The 19,253-nt window shown below is 51.6% G+C and overlaps 1 protein-coding gene across 2 annotated transcripts in view; it reads left to right on the forward strand.

The window, feature by feature from the left end:
* Nucleotides 1–19,253, forward strand: part of MAN2A2 (mannosidase alpha class 2A member 2) — a 222,459-nt gene that overhangs the window by 194,621 nt on the left and 8,585 nt on the right. Inside the window, exons 18-21 of one of the 2 annotated variants that reach the window (XM_075345892.1) lie at nucleotides 3,442–3,575; nucleotides 7,787–7,928; nucleotides 8,140–8,273; nucleotides 9,910–9,990. In XM_075345892.1, coding sequence (XP_075202007.1) covers nucleotides 3,442–3,575; nucleotides 7,787–7,928; nucleotides 8,140–8,273; nucleotides 9,910–9,990 — 491 coding nt within the window. The remainder of the gene's footprint in view (nucleotides 1–3,441; nucleotides 3,576–7,786; nucleotides 7,929–8,139; nucleotides 8,274–9,909; nucleotides 9,991–19,253) is intronic. The other variant, XM_075345891.1, reaches the window with a different exon arrangement.

Genomic DNA, 19,253 nt, shown 5'->3' on the forward strand with positions numbered 1-19,253 from the left:
GTCTCTGTGTGTATGAATATGTATGTTTCATCTGATGTCTGTAAGTGTGTCAGCCAGAAGCAGGGTAGGACGGCGTGGAGCATACCTGCTGGGAGTGCCCACTGAAGATCGCAGGAGGACCTGGAAGCCACGCAGACGCTGAATCTGTTAAGTATGATTCTCATGGAAAGGGAGGTCTGCTTTTTTGGGGTGGTAAACTTACCCCTAACTGTGGAGAGTAAGCCCTACCCCAAAAATAAGCCCTAGGGCAAAAATAAGACAGTGTCTTATTTTTGAAGAAACAAAGTAATAATAATCAGTTCATTATTCAAGAAAAACATTTTATATACGTAGTTACATTCCTATAATGAAGTTCTCAAGACAGCATATCTATATATATAATTGCCTTATTCTGTCTGTCTGTCTGTCTGTCATGCTCCAAAATTGTGTCACGGTGACAGTGTCACGGTGACAGTGTCACCGTGACACTGTCACCGTGACATGTCCTTACGGTGACACAAAGCTGATTGGCCGCTGGGTTCGCCATGGCCCCGCCCCCCCACACGGATTGGCCTCTCGCCCCGGCTGCGCCCCCCACACGGATTGGCCAGCCGCTCGCCCAGGCTCTGCCCCCCCCCACAGATTGGCCTCTCGCCCCGGCACCCTGCAGGCATTGGCAACTCGCCCACGCCACGCCCCGCCCCACTCACGCAATAGACGTTAGCTCTCCCCCCCCTCCCCCCCCCCCCCCCCCGCATTGCCCGAACTGGCACGGTCACGGACCCACGAATCCCAGGTGAGTACTGTACTCACCCCCCCCTTTTCCCCCTCCCCAACGGGAGCCCACATCAGCGTACGCCGCCGCCGTATGCTGGTGTCGGCTCCCGTGCGAGCGGGGGACGTCTTGCGCTGGTAACCATGCTTGCATAGTTACCAGTAAATGAAGGTCCTGCAGCGGCGCGACTTCCACACGCACAAACATAACAGCACACACACACGCATACACACACATCAGATCGCACTCACTCTCACAAACACCTCACACACAATTCACACACACATCGCATCCACATACTCACAGCATCCGGCGATATCGCTTGCTTCTCGGCCTCGATACTGTGCTGTTGTGATCTTCCAGGACCTGACGGAGGATCACATGACCAGAGGCATGTGGTATGTCCGGATGTTGTGAGTATCAGCGCGTATGTGCGATATCGTCAGTGTCTGTGAGTGGATGCGATCGGGTGTGTGTGAGTGGATGCGATCGGGTGTGTGTGAGTGGATGCGATCGGGTGTGTGTGAGTGGATGCGATCGGGTGTGTGTGAGTGGATGCGATCGGGTGTGTGTGAGTGGATGCGATCGGGTGTGTGTGAGTGGATGCGAGGGGCTGAGGCTGGGGACAGAGAGGGGCTGAGGCTGGGGACAGAGAGGGGCTGAGGCTGGGAACAGAGAAGGGCTGAGGCTGGGGACAGAGAGGGGCTGAGGCTGGGGACAGAGAGGGGCTGAGGCTGGGGACAGAGAGGGGCTGAGGCTGGGGACAGAGAGGGGCTGAGGCTTGGGACAGAGAGGGGCTGAGGCTGGGGACAGAGAGGGGCTGAGGCTGGGAACAGAGAAGGGCTGAGGCTGGGGACAGAGAGGGGCTGAGGCTGGGGACAGAGAGGGGCTGAGGCTGGGGACAGAGAGGGGCTGAGGCTGGGGACAGAGAGGGGCTGAGGCTGGGGACAGAGAGGGGCTGAGGCTGGGGACAGAGAGGGGCTGAGGCTGGGGACAGAGAGGGGCTGAGGCTGGGGACAGAGAGGGGCTGAGGCTGGGGACAGAGAGGGGCTGAGGCTGGGGACAGAGAGGGGCTGAGGCTGGGGACAGAGAGGGGCTGAGGCTGGGGACAGAGAGGGGCTGAGGCTGGGGACAGAGAGGGGCTGAGGCTGGGGACAGAGAGGGGCTGAGGCTGGGGACAGAGAGGGGCTGAGGCTGGGGACAGAGAGGGGCTGAGGCTAGGGACAGAGAAGGGCTGAGGCTGGGGACAGAGAGGGGCTGATGCTGGTGCAGCATGGGGGATGGATTACAATGGGGGGTGCGCAGCATGGGGGATGGAGCACGTTTGGGAGTGCGCAGCATGGCGGATGGAGCACGTTTGGGAGTGCGCAGCATGGCGGATGGAGCACGTTTGGGAGTGCGCAGCATGGCGGATGGAGCACGTTTGGGAGTGCGCAGCATGGCGGATGGAGCACGTTTGGGAGTGCGCAGCATGGCGGATGGAGCACGTTTGGGAGTGCGCAGCATGGCGGATGGAGCACGTTTGGGAGTGCGCAGCATGGCGGATGGAGCACGTTTCGGAGTGCGCAGCATGGCGGATGGAGCACGTTTGGGAGTGCGCAGCATGGCGGATGGAGCACGTTTGGGAGTGCGCAGCATGGCGGATGGAGCACGTTTGAGAGTGCGCAGCATGGCGGATGGAGCACGTTTGGGAGTGCGCAGCATGGCGGATGGAGCACGTTTGGGAGTGCGCTGCATGGCGGATGGAGCACGTTTGGGAGTGCGCAGCATGGCGGATGGAGCACGTTTCAGAGTGCGCAGCATGGCGGATGGAGCACGTTTGGGAGTGCGCAGCATGGCGGATGGAGCACGTTTGGGAGTGCGAAGCATGGCGGATGGAGCACGTTTGGGAGTGCGCAGACTGGCGGATGGAGCACGTTTCGGAGTGCGCAGCATGGCGGATGGTGCACGTTTGGGAGTGCGCAGCATGGCGGATGGTGCACGTTTCGGAGTGCGCAGCATGGCGGATGGTGCACGTTTCGGAGTGCGCAGCATGGCGGATGGTGCACGATGGGAAGTGCGCAGCATGGGAGATGGAGCACGATGAGGAGTGCGCAGCATAGGGGATGGAGCACAATGGGAAGTGCACAACACACCACACACACACACACACACACACACACACACACACACACACTGGGAACCACAAACAACTGCCCTACACAGACACCTACACACACAGACAACGCTGCACACACACAACACCCAACACACAAACACCGCGGCACACACAAATATACGCACATACCGCACAACACACACATTGCACAAAACATACCTCCCCCCAAAACACACCACACACACACAAACCGCGCAACACACAATGCTACAGACACACAGCGCTCCACAAACAACGCAACACACATACAACACCGCTCTCACCCCCGTCACACCCAGACAACACCCAGAACATGTACAGCGCCTACACAAACACTTGGTAACTACACACAACATTATATATATATATATATAACAAAAATCATACATGAACTACACAATACGTAAATTCTAGAATACCCGATGCGTAGAATCGGGCCACCTTCTAGTATTTTATAAGTGCAGTGTTAGTAAATGATAGACCAATGGTTTTCTTTTAAAGCTTTCTCTGTGATTTGTGTACTTACTATGAGCACTATGTTGCCTTACAGGAACCGATGGCCTTTCTGTAGATATCAGTTCACTCATTGACATCCGTGATCATATCAATAAAGAAATTGCCATGAGAATCAGCACTGACATCCAGAGCGAGGACACCTTCTTCACTGACCTCAACGGTTTTCAGGTTCTTTTATACCTTCCTATTAATATTTCCATCTCCAATAATTTTACGGATGCCAAATGTTAACATATATCAGAATATATATACAGTATATATATATATATATCTATATATATAATTGCCTTATTCTGTCTGTCTGTCTGTCTGTCATGCTCCAAAATTGTGTCACGGTGACAGTGTCACGGTGACAGTGTCACCGTGACACTGTCACCGTGACATGTCCTTACGGTGACACAAAGCTGATTGGCCGCTGGGTTCGCCATGGCCCCGCCCCCCCACACGGATTGGCCTCTCGCCCCGGCTGCGCCCCCCACACGGATTGGCCAGCCGCTCGCCCAGGCTCTGCCCCCCCCCACAGATTGGCCTCTCGCCCCGGCACCCTGCAGGCATTGGCAACTCGCCCACGCCACGCCCCGCCCCACTCACGCAATAGACGTTAGCTCTCCCCCCCTCCCCCCCCCCCCCCCCCCGCATTGCCCGAACTGGCACGGTCACGGACCCACGAATCCCAGGTGAGTACTGTACTCACCCCCCCCTTTTCCCCCTCCCCAACGGGAGCCCACATCAGCGTACGCCGCCGCCGTATGCTGGTGTCGGCTCCCGTGCGAGCGGGGGACGTCTTGCGCTGGTAACCATGCTTGCATAGTTACCAGTAAATGAAGGTCCTGCAGCGGCGCGACTTCCACACGCACAAACATAACAGCACACACACACGCATACACACACATCAGATCGCACTCACTCTCACAAACACCTCACACACAATTCACACACACATCGCATCCACATACTCACAGCATCCGGCGATATCGCTTGCTTCTCGGCCTCGATACTGTGCTGTTGTGATCTTCCAGGACCTGACGGAGGATCACATGACCAGAGGCATGTGGTATGTCCGGATGTTGTGAGTATCAGCGCGTATGTGCGATATCGTCAGTGTCTGTGAGTGGATGCGATCGGGTGTGTGTGAGTGGATGCGATCGGGTGTGTGTGAGTGGATGCGATCGGGTGTGTGTGAGTGGATGCGATCGGGTGTGTGTGAGTGGATGCGATCGGGTGTGTGTGAGTGGATGCGATCGGGTGTGTGTGAGTGGATGCGAGGGGCTGAGGCTGGGGACAGAGAGGGGCTGAGGCTGGGGACAGAGAGGGGCTGAGGCTGGGAACAGAGAAGGGCTGAGGCTGGGGACAGAGAGGGGCTGAGGCTGGGGACAGAGAGGGGCTGAGGCTGGGGACAGAGAGGGGCTGAGGCTGGGGACAGAGAGGGGCTGAGGCTTGGGACAGAGAGGGGCTGAGGCTGGGGACAGAGAGGGGCTGAGGCTGGGAACAGAGAAGGGCTGAGGCTGGGGACAGAGAGGGGCTGAGGCTGGGGACAGAGAGGGGCTGAGGCTGGGGACAGAGAGGGGCTGAGGCTGGGGACAGAGAGGGGCTGAGGCTGGGGACAGAGAGGGGCTGAGGCTGGGGACAGAGAGGGGCTGAGGCTGGGGACAGAGAGGGGCTGAGGCTGGGGACAGAGAGGGGCTGAGGCTGGGGACAGAGAGGGGCTGAGGCTGGGGACAGAGAGGGGCTGAGGCTGGGGACAGAGAGGGGCTGAGGCTGGGGACAGAGAGGGGCTGAGGCTGGGGACAGAGAGGGGCTGAGGCTGGGGACAGAGAGGGGCTGAGGCTGGGGACAGAGAGGGGCTGAGGCTGGGGACAGAGAGGGGCTGAGGCTAGGGACAGAGAAGGGCTGAGGCTGGGGACAGAGAGGGGCTGATGCTGGTGCAGCATGGGGGATGGATTACAATGGGGGGTGCGCAGCATGGGGGATGGAGCACGTTTGGGAGTGCGCAGCATGGCGGATGGAGCACGTTTGGGAGTGCGCAGCATGGCGGATGGAGCACGTTTGGGAGTGCGCAGCATGGCGGATGGAGCACGTTTGGGAGTGCGCAGCATGGCGGATGGAGCACGTTTGGGAGTGCGCAGCATGGCGGATGGAGCACGTTTGGGAGTGCGCAGCATGGCGGATGGAGCACGTTTGGGAGTGCGCAGCATGGCGGATGGAGCACGTTTCGGAGTGCGCAGCATGGCGGATGGAGCACGTTTGGGAGTGCGCAGCATGGCGGATGGAGCACGTTTGGGAGTGCGCAGCATGGCGGATGGAGCACGTTTGAGAGTGCGCAGCATGGCGGATGGAGCACGTTTGGGAGTGCGCAGCATGGCGGATGGAGCACGTTTGGGAGTGCGCTGCATGGCGGATGGAGCACGTTTGGGAGTGCGCAGCATGGCGGATGGAGCACGTTTCAGAGTGCGCAGCATGGCGGATGGAGCACGTTTGGGAGTGCGCAGCATGGCGGATGGAGCACGTTTGGGAGTGCGAAGCATGGCGGATGGAGCACGTTTGGGAGTGCGCAGACTGGCGGATGGAGCACGTTTCGGAGTGCGCAGCATGGCGGATGGTGCACGTTTGGGAGTGCGCAGCATGGCGGATGGTGCACGTTTCGGAGTGCGCAGCATGGCGGATGGTGCACGTTTCGGAGTGCGCAGCATGGCGGATGGTGCACGATGGGAAGTGCGCAGCATGGGAGATGGAGCACGATGAGGAGTGCGCAGCATAGGGGATGGAGCACAATGGGAAGTGCACAACACACCACACACACACACACACACACACACACACACACACACACACACTGGGAACCACAAACAACTGCCCTACACAGACACCTACACACACAGACAACGCTGCACACACACAACACCCAACACACAAACACCGCGGCACACACAAATATACGCACATACCGCACAACACACACATTGCACAAAACATACCTCCCCCCAAAACACACCACACACACACAAACCGCGCAACACACAATGCTACAGACACACAGCGCTCCACAAACAACGCAACACACATACAACACCGCTCTCACCCCCGTCACACCCAGACAACACCCAGAACATGTACAGCGCCTACACAAACACTTGGTAACTACACACAACATTATATATATATATATATAACAAAAATCATACATGAACTACACAATACGTAAATTCTAGAATACCCGATGCGTAGAATCGGGCCACCTTCTAGTATATATATATATACATATATATATATATATATATATATATATATACTCTGAAAAATTTAAAAATTTGTGACCTCAGGTTGGAAGGGGTTAAAAGCCACGCTGAACAAAGAGTCTTTGAGTTTGGATATGTGAATTTATTTTATGAGTTTTGGAGTACCAACTCCTTCATCACGATAATCACATTTCCTTTGGTCTGAATTTTTGGTCACAGATAAGACCCTATTGCGCTTTGTCCTGTTCCTCCTATCTAGAAAAGTTAGAGATCTGTAAGATTATTGTTTGGAGGATAAATGTACAGTGTCCATATTGTTTAGGATCTGAAGATAAGTCCCCAGTCTTACCAAGTTTAGGTTAAAGAAGCATTTCTGCCAAAAATGTTATCCTCTAAACCTTTCCAAATTGATATGTCACATAGTGTAGTTGCATTAAAATACACACTGTTCATCTCTCCGGTTCTCTTCTGACTCTTTTGTGTCTTGAATTCCGAAATCATTTTCACAATGTAAGCCTATCACAATGTAAGCTTGTGAAGCCTCGTTCTCCAAAGACTTACTGTGATGTCAGTAGCACCGCAACCCAACAGTCCGTATGTGAGCCGGCAAAGATGAAGAGCACTCATGTGACCCAAAATTAGAGCAGAGTGATTTTGTAAACCGGGGAAAACAGAAATCTGTAAGTGTTCCAACATATAGAAAAAATCTTGGAGTCAGAGCCTCATAATTTAGATGTCGTAGTCAGAAATAGATTGACAGAGGCAACTAAATGGTTAACATCCGCGGGCGTAGCTCAGCTCTCTCAGCGGCTATTAGACACAGATGCTGGCTATATAAAATAGCAGCCATCAACCAAGTGTGGAGGGAGATAGGCTCTTGATCTCTTTCCACACTTGTGGACTCCTTCCCAGGACATGTATTCAAGTCCTAATTTGGGAAGTGGTTAAAGAAATTTGCTATTTTCCTTTTTCTGGTCCTTTCGTTTCCAGGGACAAATGTGACATTAACCTAAGCCATAGATATACAGCTCCAATGTTGTGTGGTGCATTGTAAATTAATGATTTATTCACTGTAACCTTATTGATGTTCTTACTGTTGATTTCCCTAAAATCAGACATATTCTTGTTCTTATTTACATGTAGATCCAAACTAGAAAGTTTTTCAAAAAACTTCCACTGCAAGCCAACTTCTACCCAATGCCGGTGATGGCATACATCCAGGATGAGCAGAACAGATTAACGCTACACACAGCCCAAGCCCTGGGGGTATCCAGTCTGAAGAGTGGTGAGGAGAAGTGCTGTGTTCTCTGCTAATTAATCACTTGGAGTTTCCTCTGTTTATGAAAATCAAAATCGTTAAATCTGAACACCATCTGTCAGCGCCACACCATTGATCAAACAGAACTTTGCTATTGATATCACTTGGCATTAAATGGCTAACAAACTAATTAATTTATAATGCAAAGTGACTCTTATTCTCCTTTTTCTGCTTGTAGGTCAACTCGAGATCATTCTGGACCGCCGCTTGATGCAAGATGACAATCGTGGTCTTGGTCAAGGTTTGAAAGACAACAAACGGACATGCAACCGGTTTCGCCTTCTGTTGGAAAAAAGGTCATCCGGAAATAAGGTAAAGTATTGTTAAGAGCTGTGCAACCTTAGGCTGGTTGGCAAAGCATGCTGGGAGCTGCAGTCCACTAATGCTTGATATCCACTCATCATAGATATGTAGACATTTTAGAGCAGTAGTGTTAACAAATTAGTCTAGATGGTCTGCACAAAATTAGTATCTGGTGGACTAGTGCCATCCATATATTATTGAGAAATGTATGGCTGGGCTCAATGTCTCTGGCCTTTTAGCAAGTGATCATTATCTTCATTTTCAGGTGTGGGTTGTAATGGTGATATAAACCCTTTAAAAAGGTCCTAAAAAAAATTTTTCTTTTTTAGTTTTTCAACAAAAACTTGTTGAAAACTTACAATCCAGATGACCATTTATTATACACAGCACTGTCCATATTCCTACTTCATAAGCTTCAAACTGATAACACATCAGGTCTTCTCCAGCCAGTAAAATTCCAGCTTTGGTAATCTTTGTGTTTTTCGTATCTGCAGACTGAACAGGGTTTATGTATGTTGTCCCTTCAATTAGTCATCTAGGTAATAAATACACATAACTTTAGTGCCATATTCCAAGTCTTAAAGGGAACCTGTCACAATGTTTTTCCCTTATAAGCTGCGGCCACCACCAGTGAACCCTTATATACCGCATTCCAGAATGCTGTATATAAGAGCCCAGGATGCTCTGTGTAACGTAAAAAACACCTTTTTAATACTCACCTCGGGGTAGTCCGGTCCGATGAGGGTCACTGCTCATGGGTCTGGCGCCTCCTCTTTGCAGGCGTGAGGAAAGGTCAAAGACCACCTGCGCATGCGCACTACAATACTTTGATCTCCCCTTAACAGTGCAGATCAAAGTGCACCTGTTCAAGACCTCAATGCTGACCTGATGAAGGACGTGTCATCCACACTAGGCTCAGAAGAAGGAGGACCGTGATCACAGCAGAGAGGAGGCGCCGGACCCATGAGCAGTGACATTCATTGGACCGGACTACCCCCGAGGTGAGTATTATAAAGGTGTTTCTTACGTTACACAGAGTATCCTGGGCTCTTATATACCACATTCTGGAATGCAATATATAAGGGCTCACTGGTGGTGGCCATAGAATATAAGGGAAAAACCTGGTTACAGGTTCCCTTTAAGAGAATATAGACAGAAATATACTTTATATAGGAAAAAATGAAAGCCTTACTGCCTCCTCATGCGGACTTCCTGCCTAGGAAGTGGCTTTCTGCCATGAAGATCCTTTGACATAACAGCTATGCATGAGCTTGTATTATGCCCAATGCCAAGGTGGGTGCTGTAAAATTGCCAAAAACAGAAGTAATGTAAACTAAATGTTTTACCAAAACCCCCCATTTTCCTGTAATGTAACGTGTAAAATGCATGTTTTCACTTCCATCTTTTTGACTGTTTATTTCATGACCCCTTCCTAACCTCACTGCCATGTTTTGCCATTATGATCTCGAATTACCCACCGTCCCGTGAGCTACCACACATCCTCCCATGCCCTAGAATATATCATCCACTTATTGATCTGTGAAGCATCACTGACTTTGTATATGACATTTTCCCATCCATGTCCATCCATTTATTACCTCTTCCATTTCATTATTCCCCTGTTTACCATAACCACTCTGCCCAGCTTTCCAGCTTCCTTTCTAAACTGCTTTCCTGGTTTAGAAAACTGGCATTTTCCATCATGAAGATCTTCAGCTCTGAGGTAATTCTCTCCAGGGAGCTCCGCTGAATGGCTTTGTAGTGATGTGCACTGGTATTAGCTGCTTTGTGGTATATAGTATAGTATGTGTGCCTTTGGCTAAAACCTCTGTGTCCTTGTAATATCCACACAAAGACTCATTGATTTTGTGTTATCAGTCAACACATGTTGTTCGCTAAGAGTTTGTGATTTTATCGTGGCCATTACCTCTCAATAATACACAGTTTGGACCAACCTGGATGAAAACTGATAGGTTCTTCTAATGATGTATTTTCCCGTTCATGCTGTGACTATGTAGATGATACTGTGACCCAGATCGTCTTCTTTTCTTGATAACTGCCTTTTTTGTCTATTATGTTCTCATGAAAGCTTTGTGTATTCAGCTTTTTTACTTTTTAGTAAGCTCTTTAGATTTCTTCTAAATAAATTGCTCCTTCTTTTTTTATTTTGTTCCCATTTACTGCTGCACAATGTTGCTTTTTCAGAGTGGGTTTAGTCTCCAGCAGTACTCGTATTACTTTTTGATGGTTCGGAGCTGACTGCACGGCACTTTTTTATATTTTGGTAGCACTCACCACCAACTATTTTGTTTTTGAATTTCATCAGCAATTGAGACCACCATGAGAAACGTCTGAATTTTACATAAAATAGTTGTTTAGTCCAGTGAACCCTATCTCAATCAACAGTCTACTAAGCTAGCAGCTCTAAAAAGTGAGATAACCCTACGGAGTAAGCATTCATCTTCTAGAGCAGGGGCCTCAAACACGCGGCCCCTCAGGCTGCTTCGTGCGGCCCCCAGGCCCGTGCCCCTGTTCACTATCGCGGCCGGTGCAGGGGCCGCATCCAGTGTCTGCGCTTTATGTCAGATGAATGTTTTGTTGGTGCTGCGCTCTCGCGCCAGCAATACAATCATCTGACATAAATCACTGACAGGGTCTGCGGCCCCTGCACCTGCCGCGATAGTGAACAGGGGCACGGGCCTGGGGGCCGCATGAAGCAGAGATGAGGCAGCCGAGGGAACGTGGGACAGGTGAGAATAATGGTGTTTTTTTTTTACTGTGTGTGTGTATGTATGTGAAGCACGGCACATTAACCCCTTAGCGACCTATGACGTACTGGGTATGTCATGGCTTCCTGGTACTTAAGGACCCATGACGTACCCAGTATGTCATGGCGATTTCGCAGCCCCGGTGGCTGCGATCGCTTTGCAAATACAGTACCTTAGATTTGGGGGTGGAGGGGACATCTGCCTGACCTCAGAAGGGGTGGTGTCTGCTCCCCGGACCTATGGAGGCTGTGATTGGCTGAGCGGCGTTCGTCAGCCAATCACAGCCACTGTAATGTTTCAGCCATTGAAAATGGTTACAACATTGAAATCCAGCCATGGTCAGTGCAGCTGTAGCTCTGATCATTGGCTGGAGCTGGGTGACCTCAGTTTCACCCGCCCCCAGCTCTGATTGGAGAGACCGGCCTTGTGACCGATCTGTCCAATCACTGTGGATCTGGGACCGGCGACCGCCCCCTCAGCTTCACTGAGTCTGTGGAAGGTGAGGGGAGCGATCGGTAAGTTACAGCCACTGCACCACCCCATTTCTACAGGATGGGGACAAAGTGGGCACATTACTATGGGATGGGGATAAGGCTGGGGACATTACTATAGGATGGGGACATAACTATAGGATGGGCACAATACTATTGGATGGGGACATTATTACTATAGAATGGGGACAAGGCTGGGGACATTACTATAAAATAGGGACAAGGTGAGCACATTACTATAGGATGGGGACAAGGTGAGCACATTACTATAGGATGGGGACAAGGTGAGCACATTACTATAGGATGGGGACAAGGTGAGCACATTACTATAGGATGGGGACAAGGTGAGCACATGACTATAGAATGGGGACAAGGTGGGATATGACTATAGAATGGGGACAAGGTGGGCACATGACTATAGAATGGGGACAAGGTGAGCACATTATTATAGGATGGGGACAAAGGGAGCACATTATTATAGGATGGGGACAAAGTGAGCACATTACTATAAGATGGGGACAAGGTGAGCACATTGCTATAGGATGGGGACAAGGTGAGCACATGACTATAGAATGGGGACAAGGTGAGCACATTATTATAGGATGGGGACAAAGTGAGCACATTACTATAAGATGGGGACAAGGTGAGCACATTATTATAGGATGGGGACAAAGTGAGCACATTACTATAAGATGGGGACAAGGTGAGCACATTGCTATAGGATGGGGACAAGGTGGGCACATGACTATAGAATGGGGACAAGGTGAGCACATTATTATAGGATGGGGACAAAGTGAGCACATTATTATAGGATGGGGACAAAGTGAGCACATTACTATAAGATGGGGACAAGGTGAGCACATGACTATAGAATGGGAACAAGGTGAGCACATTACTATAGGATGGGGACAAGGTGAACACATTACTATAGGATGGGGACTAGAATGGGCACAGTACTACACGATAGGGACATTACTACAAGGGGAAAAGGATGGGAAACTTTACTATAGAATAGGAAGGAAAGGAAATTCCGGCGCTGTGGAGTATATCAGCCACCACTCAGGATAAATTTCCAACTTGTTTATTGCTGTTCATTAAAAAGTGAAGCATGTACAATATCTCCATACAAAAACTTGCAGCATGTAGAAAAATGTTGACGGTGCTACCCGTTTCGGCTACATATTGTACCCTTTGTCAAGTGATGCTATCAAGTCTGTGATACACTTATAAATCCTACTAGTGGGAAAAAACCCCTGTTGTAGCAGGTGTTTTTCCTAACCAATTAGTCAGTAACATTAACCCTTTAGACATAGTCATGGGATGGATCCGGTATAATACATGAATATAAAGTTAGCTTGCCAATAAATTGGAGAGAAAACATTCAAAATTGACAAATAACAAATATGATTATTATGAACAAGAACATATATGAACCATTGTAAATAAAGACAAAGCGAAAAAACACATCTTATGTCTAGTTGTTTTGTATAAAAAACATGCGTGTTCACTTTCAATGTATAAACCATCAGTCACATGGAAGAACTATTTTGGGTGAAAGTGATTGGAAAAATTACATCATATGTTGACATATCCCCTGTTTGAAAATATGTAAGAGTATTATCTGGGTTAGGTCCTAAGACAAATAAATGGGAACTATACTAAAAAAATAGGCAGGGAATCAATTGACCGTAGCGGGGCATGCACAGATGAGATCTTGAGCCGAGAGCTCCATTTGTGCCATTATTTGAAGTCCACACCGCTGACACCGGCCCCTGCCTCACCTCTACCATCACAGCGTCCAGCACCAAGCCCGCAGCACAGCCTGCCGCCTGCAATAAACCCGCAACACAGCCCACAGCCTCTCCCCTGCCTCCTGTGACCCCTCCCAACTGACCCCGGTAAATTACATTTGGATTATAAAACACACCACTCATTTTCCTCCCAAATTTTTGGGAGGAAAAGTGCATCTTATAATCCGAAAAATACAGTAATTTAAAAAAATCTGGAAAAGCCCTTTAAACAGATATTCTTGACAGTGAGACCTGCAACAATTTTATTTTTAGTGAACTCACAAAAAAAATAAATAAAAATTAAGTCCATGGGCCAGACACATCAAAGTTTTTACACCAGTATTCTAATGTAAATAGCTTTGAAAAGTCATATAATTTTGGCGCAATTTGAGGCTACGCTAATAATATGCGTTTTCATGCCATTTTCGCCCAGCTCCAATAAAGTAGTGAGAGTTGGGGTGGGATGAGGGGCATGGCGACCTCTACAAATAAAACTCATGACAAGTGGTGGTGGAGCTGGAGTAGAATTTGTGCAAGGCTCACACAGAGGCGTACGCTACTTGTCTGATGGTCGAGGTTCACGAAGAGGCATGCTCCTTTTCATAAATCAGGAGTGTCTGATTCCAGCATTCCCCTTCATCAAGACCGGTGTGATCAGCGCTCTCCTTGATATATCAGGTCCTATGCGCCTCAGTCTGAAATTGGTGCTTATAGTTTGTGAATATAATCTTAAAGCTTTATACAATTCTGAGTTTATTTGCCACCATAATGTAGATGTGTGCATTATCCCTAGACTGCTAAGATCAGATATACTAGTCAGACTATAATGGATCTGTATTTTACACAATTTTAAAGGGTTATTCTCATGTTATAACATTGGTATAGTTAGACAGCATGAAAATAAGCACATTCGCTATTGACTTGCTTTGTTCTATTTGCTGTTATTCTCCTGCTATGCAGGGCCGTATTTGCCACTAGGCACCCGTGGTCCCGTGCCTAGGGCGGCACGTTGCGAGGGGGCGGCACTTTCTGGCAGCAAAAAAAAAAAAAAAAAAAATATATATAATTTTTTTTTTTTTTTTTTTTTTTTTACATCCCCGCCCCCCGCCCCTCCCTCCGTTGCACTTCGCTGTGTTCTCGGGGGGGAGGGGGGTTTGAGAGGGAGAGGAAAGGCGCACTTCTGTCTCTTTAAATACACGGAGGGCGCCAGGCATAGTGAGCTGATTAACCCCGGAAGTTCCATCGTCTGCACTCCCGGGTCAGAGGCGCGCGGGCGCGCCAATCAGCTCACTGCCCCGTGCTGCAGCGTCCAATTCTGAAGACATCACACGCCGCGGAGGAGGACGCGACTGGAGCTGGAGCCAGCCGGCAGAGGATAATAGCAGAGCAGGGCAGCAGGCACCGGAGCAGGTATGCGTAAGGCAGAGCCTAGAATGTATGGGCACCTTACAGGTTAGTTGATGATCGTTGCGATGCCTCTTTTTAGCTGGGGGGAGGCTGGGAAAAGAGAGGCTGGGAAAAGAGAGAGGCTGGGGGGAGGCTGGGAAAAGAGAGAGGCTGGGGGGAGGCTGGGAAAAGAGAGAGGCTGGGGGGAGGCTGGGAAAAGAGAGAGGCTGGGGGGAGGCTGGGAAAAGAGAGAGGCTGGGGGGAGGCTGGGAAAAGAGAGAGGCTGGGGGGAGGCTGGGAAAAGAGAGAGGCTGGGGGGAGGCTGGGAAAAGAGAGAGAGGCTGGGGGGAGGCTGGGAAAAGAGAGAGAGGCTGGGGGGAGGCTGGGAAAAGAGAGAGGCTGGGGGGAGGCTGGGAAAAGAGAGAGGCTGGGGGGAGGCTGGGAAAAGAGAGAGGCTGGGGGGAGAGAGAGGCTGGGGGGGAGGCTGGGGGGGAGGCTGGGGGGAGAGAGAGGCTGGGGGGGAGAGAGAGGCTGGGGGGGAGGCTGGGGGGAGAGAGAGGCTGGGGGGGAGAGAGAGGCTGGGGGGGAGGCTGGGGGGAGAGAGAGGCTGGGGGGGAGGCTGGGGGAGAGAGAGGCTGGGGGGGAGGCTGGGGGGAGAGAGAGGCTGGGGGTGGAGGCTGGGGGGAGAGAGAGGCTGGGGGGAGAGGCTGGGGGGAGAGAGAGGCTGGGGGGGAGGCTGGGGGGAGAGAGAGGCTGGGGGGGAGGCTGGGGGGAGAGAGAGGCTGGGGGGAGGCTGGGGGGAGAGAGAGGCTGGGGGGGAGGCTGGGGGGAGAGGGAGGCTGGGGGGAGAGAGAGGCTGGGGGGGAGGCTGGGGGGAGAGAGAGGCTGGGGGGGAGGCTGGGGGGAGAGGGAGGCTGGGGGGAGAGAGAGGCTGGGGGGGAGGCTGGGGGGAGAGAGAGGCTGGGGGGAGAGAGAGGCTGGGGGGGAGGCTGGGGGGAGAGAGAGGCTGAGGCTGGGGGGGAGGCTGGGGGGAGAGAGAGGCTGAGGCTGGGGGAGAGAGAGGCAGAGGCTGGGGGAGAGAGAGGCTGAGGCTGGGGGAGCCTGGGGGAGAGAGAGGCTGAGGCTGGGGGAGGCTGCGGGAGAGAGAGGCTGATGCTGGGGGAGGCTGGGGGAGAGAGAGGCTGATGCTGAAGGCGGGGGAGAGAGGCTGCTGCTGGGGGAATGGGAGAGAGGGGCTAATGCTAGAGACAGAGGACAAGGGTTGAGGGATGGTGCAATGACAAAATCGATGGGGGGAGTGTAAGGACTCAGAATGAGAGGGGGCAGCATTGGGAGCTCATTATGGAGAAGGGGCAGCATGTGTGGGCTCAGTATGGAGTGGAGCAATGTAGGGGAGTCAATATCAAGAGTGGGGTAGTGTGTGTGTGTTGGGGGGGGGGGTCTCAGCATAAGCGTTAGTGTGGTGGTCTTAGTATGATGAATGGGGCAGCATGGAGGTGTCATTATGGAAAAGAGTAAGGCAGCATTAGGAGCTCATGGAGAGGGGCAGCATGCATGGGACACTGTGAGGAGGGGGCAGCATGCATGGGACACTGTGAGGAGGGGGCAGCATGCATGGGACACTGTGAGGAGGGGGCAGCATGCATGGGACACTGTGAGGAGGGGGCAGCATGCATGGGACCCTGTGAGGAGGGGGCAGCATGCATGGGACACTGTGAGGAGCGGGCAGCATGCATGGGACACTGTGAGGATGGAGCAGCATGCATGGGACACTGTGAGGATGGAGCAGCATGCATGGGACACTGTGAGGAGGGAGTAGCATGCATGGGACACTGTGAGGAGCGGGCAGCATGCATGGGACACTTTGAGGAGGGAGCAGCATGCATGGGACACTTTGAGGAGGGAGCAGCATGCATGGGACACTGTGAGGAGGGAGCAGCATGCATGGGACACTGTGAGGAGGGAGCAGCATGCATGGGACACTGTGAGGAGGGAGCAGCATGCATGGGACACTGTGAGGAGGGGGCAGCATGCATGGGACACTGTGAGGAGGGAGCAGCATGCATGGGACACTGTGAGGAGGGAGCAGCATGCATGGGACACTGTGAGGAGGGAGCAGCATGCATGGGACACTGTGAGGAGGGAGCAGCATGCATGGGACACTGTGAGGAGCGGGCAGCATGCATGGGACACTGTGAGGATGGAGCAGCATGCATGGGACACTGTGAGGATGGAGCAGCATGCATGGGACACTGTGAGGAGGGAGCAGCATGCATGGGACATTGTGATGAGGGGGCAGCATGCATGGGACATTGTGATGAGGGGGCAGCATGCATGGGACATTGTGAGGAGGGGCAGCATGCATGGGACATTGTGAGGATGGAGCAGCATGCATGGGACATTGTGATGAGGGGGCAGCATGCATGGGACATTGTGATGAGGGGGCAGCATGCATGGGACATTGTGAGGATGGAGCAGCATGCATGGGACATTGTGATGAGGGGGCAGCATGCATGGGACATTGTGATGAGGGGGCAGCATGCATGGGACATTGTGAGGATGGAGCAGCATGCATGGGACATTGTGAGGAGGGGCAGCATGCATGGGACATTGTGAGGAGGGGGCAGCATGCATGGAACATTGTGAGGAGGGGGCAGCTTGCATGGAACATTGTGAGGAGGGGGCAGCATGCATGGGACATTGTGAGGAGGGGGCAGCATGCATGGGACATTGTGAGGCGGGGGCAGCATGCATGGGACATTGTGAGGAGGGGGCAGCATGCATGGGACATTGTGAGGAGGGGGCAGCATGCATGGGACATTGTGAGGCGGGGGCAGCATGCATGGGACATTGTGAGGCGGGGGCAGCATGCATGGGACATTGTGAGGAGGGGGCAGCATGCATGGGACATTGTGAGGAGGGGGCAGCATGCATGGGACATTGTGAGGAGGGGGCAGTATGCATGGGACATTGTGAGGAGGGGGCAGCATGTATGGGACATTGTGAGGAGGGGGCAGCATGCATGGGACACTGTGAGGAGGGGGCAGCATGCATGGGACATTGTGAGGAGGGGGCAGCATGCATGGGACATTGTGAGGAGGGGGCAGCATGCATGGGACATTGTGAGGAGGGGGCAGCATGCATGGGACATTGTGAGGAGGGGGCAGCATGCATGGGACATTGTGAGGAGGGGGCAGCATGCATGGGACATTGTGAGGAGGGGGCAGCATGATGTGAGGTCAATGTGCAGATCATATTTCATAATTGAGGAAGGTGTGGTGGGTATAATTTATAAGGGAGGGCAGTGTGTAGTTTATTAGGGGCAGTGTGACAGTCACAGTATATAAGTGGGGACGGTGTGGTGGGAATATTTTATACTCATGCTATGTTTTGATGTGCCTGTGGTGATCCCCATTGGGGGGGGGGGGTAGTGCCCTTTGTTTCTCATTTATACTTTTTAAAGTGTTTTACAAAGTAGATCTGCCTTAAACAGATGTCGAGTGCGAAAACTCAGTTTTACGTTGTCACTAAGGGGCGCGACCACTTAAAGTGCCTAGGGCAGCACGAAGGCAAAATACAGCCCTGCTGCTATGAGAGTTTTTGTCTTAGATTGTTTACACCTTGTTGCCAGAGTCTGGCAGAGTATGCACAGTAGTTACATTCCAGGCTGAGAAGTTAACTCCTGAATTCCAAGACATTTCTATCCAGTCCATTAATATATATATATATATATATATATATATATATATATATGTATATAAAATAGTTAGATGGCTATTCGCCTCCCCCTCCCTGTTAGCTCCTTTGCTGTTATCAGTCCTGCAAAATTAACAGACCCCCTCCTGTTATGCTAGGTATGGGGGAAATACCGAGCGAACGGCAAAAAGGGAGGGGAGGGAAGAGGGAAACCCTGTGTCTAGGGAAGAGGGAAATGATGACCTCTGATAATACCTCCACTGGCCCCTGGCTCCCCTGACGTCCCTAGGTAGGTTCTGTATCTATGCACCGAGCAGGATAACCTGGCTTAGGCTGACTCTGAACTGGGCGCTATATAATGAACAGGCGGGATTAGCTCTAGTCAACCCCACTAAGTCCTAAAAAACACACAGGAAAAACAAACAGGAGAAAGCAAACAAACAACTTATCTTCAAGATGACTTAGGCGGGCTTTGCACACTACGATATCGCGGGATGTCGGTGGGGTCAAATCGAAAGTGACACACATCCGGCGTCGCTCTCGATATCGTAGTGTGTAAAGCCTTTTACATACGATTAACGAGTGCAAAAGCGTCGTTATCGTATGATCGGTGTAGTGTCCGACATTTCCATAATGCCGCTGCAGCGACAGGTACGATGTTGTTCCATGTTCCAGCAGGCAGCACACATCGCTGTGTGTGAAGCCGCTGGAGCGAGGAACATCTCCTACCTGCGTCCCGGCCGGCTATGGAGAAGGACAAAGGGGGGCGGGATGTTTACGTCCCGCTCATCTCCGCCCCTCCGCTTCTATTGGCTGCCTCCCGTGTGACGTCGCTATGATGCCGCATGACCCGCCCCC

The sequence above is a fragment of the Anomaloglossus baeobatrachus genome, chromosome 4 (assembly GCF_048569485.1).
Source record: "Anomaloglossus baeobatrachus isolate aAnoBae1 chromosome 4, aAnoBae1.hap1, whole genome shotgun sequence".
Lineage (NCBI taxonomy): Eukaryota > Metazoa > Chordata > Amphibia > Anura > Aromobatidae > Anomaloglossus > Anomaloglossus baeobatrachus.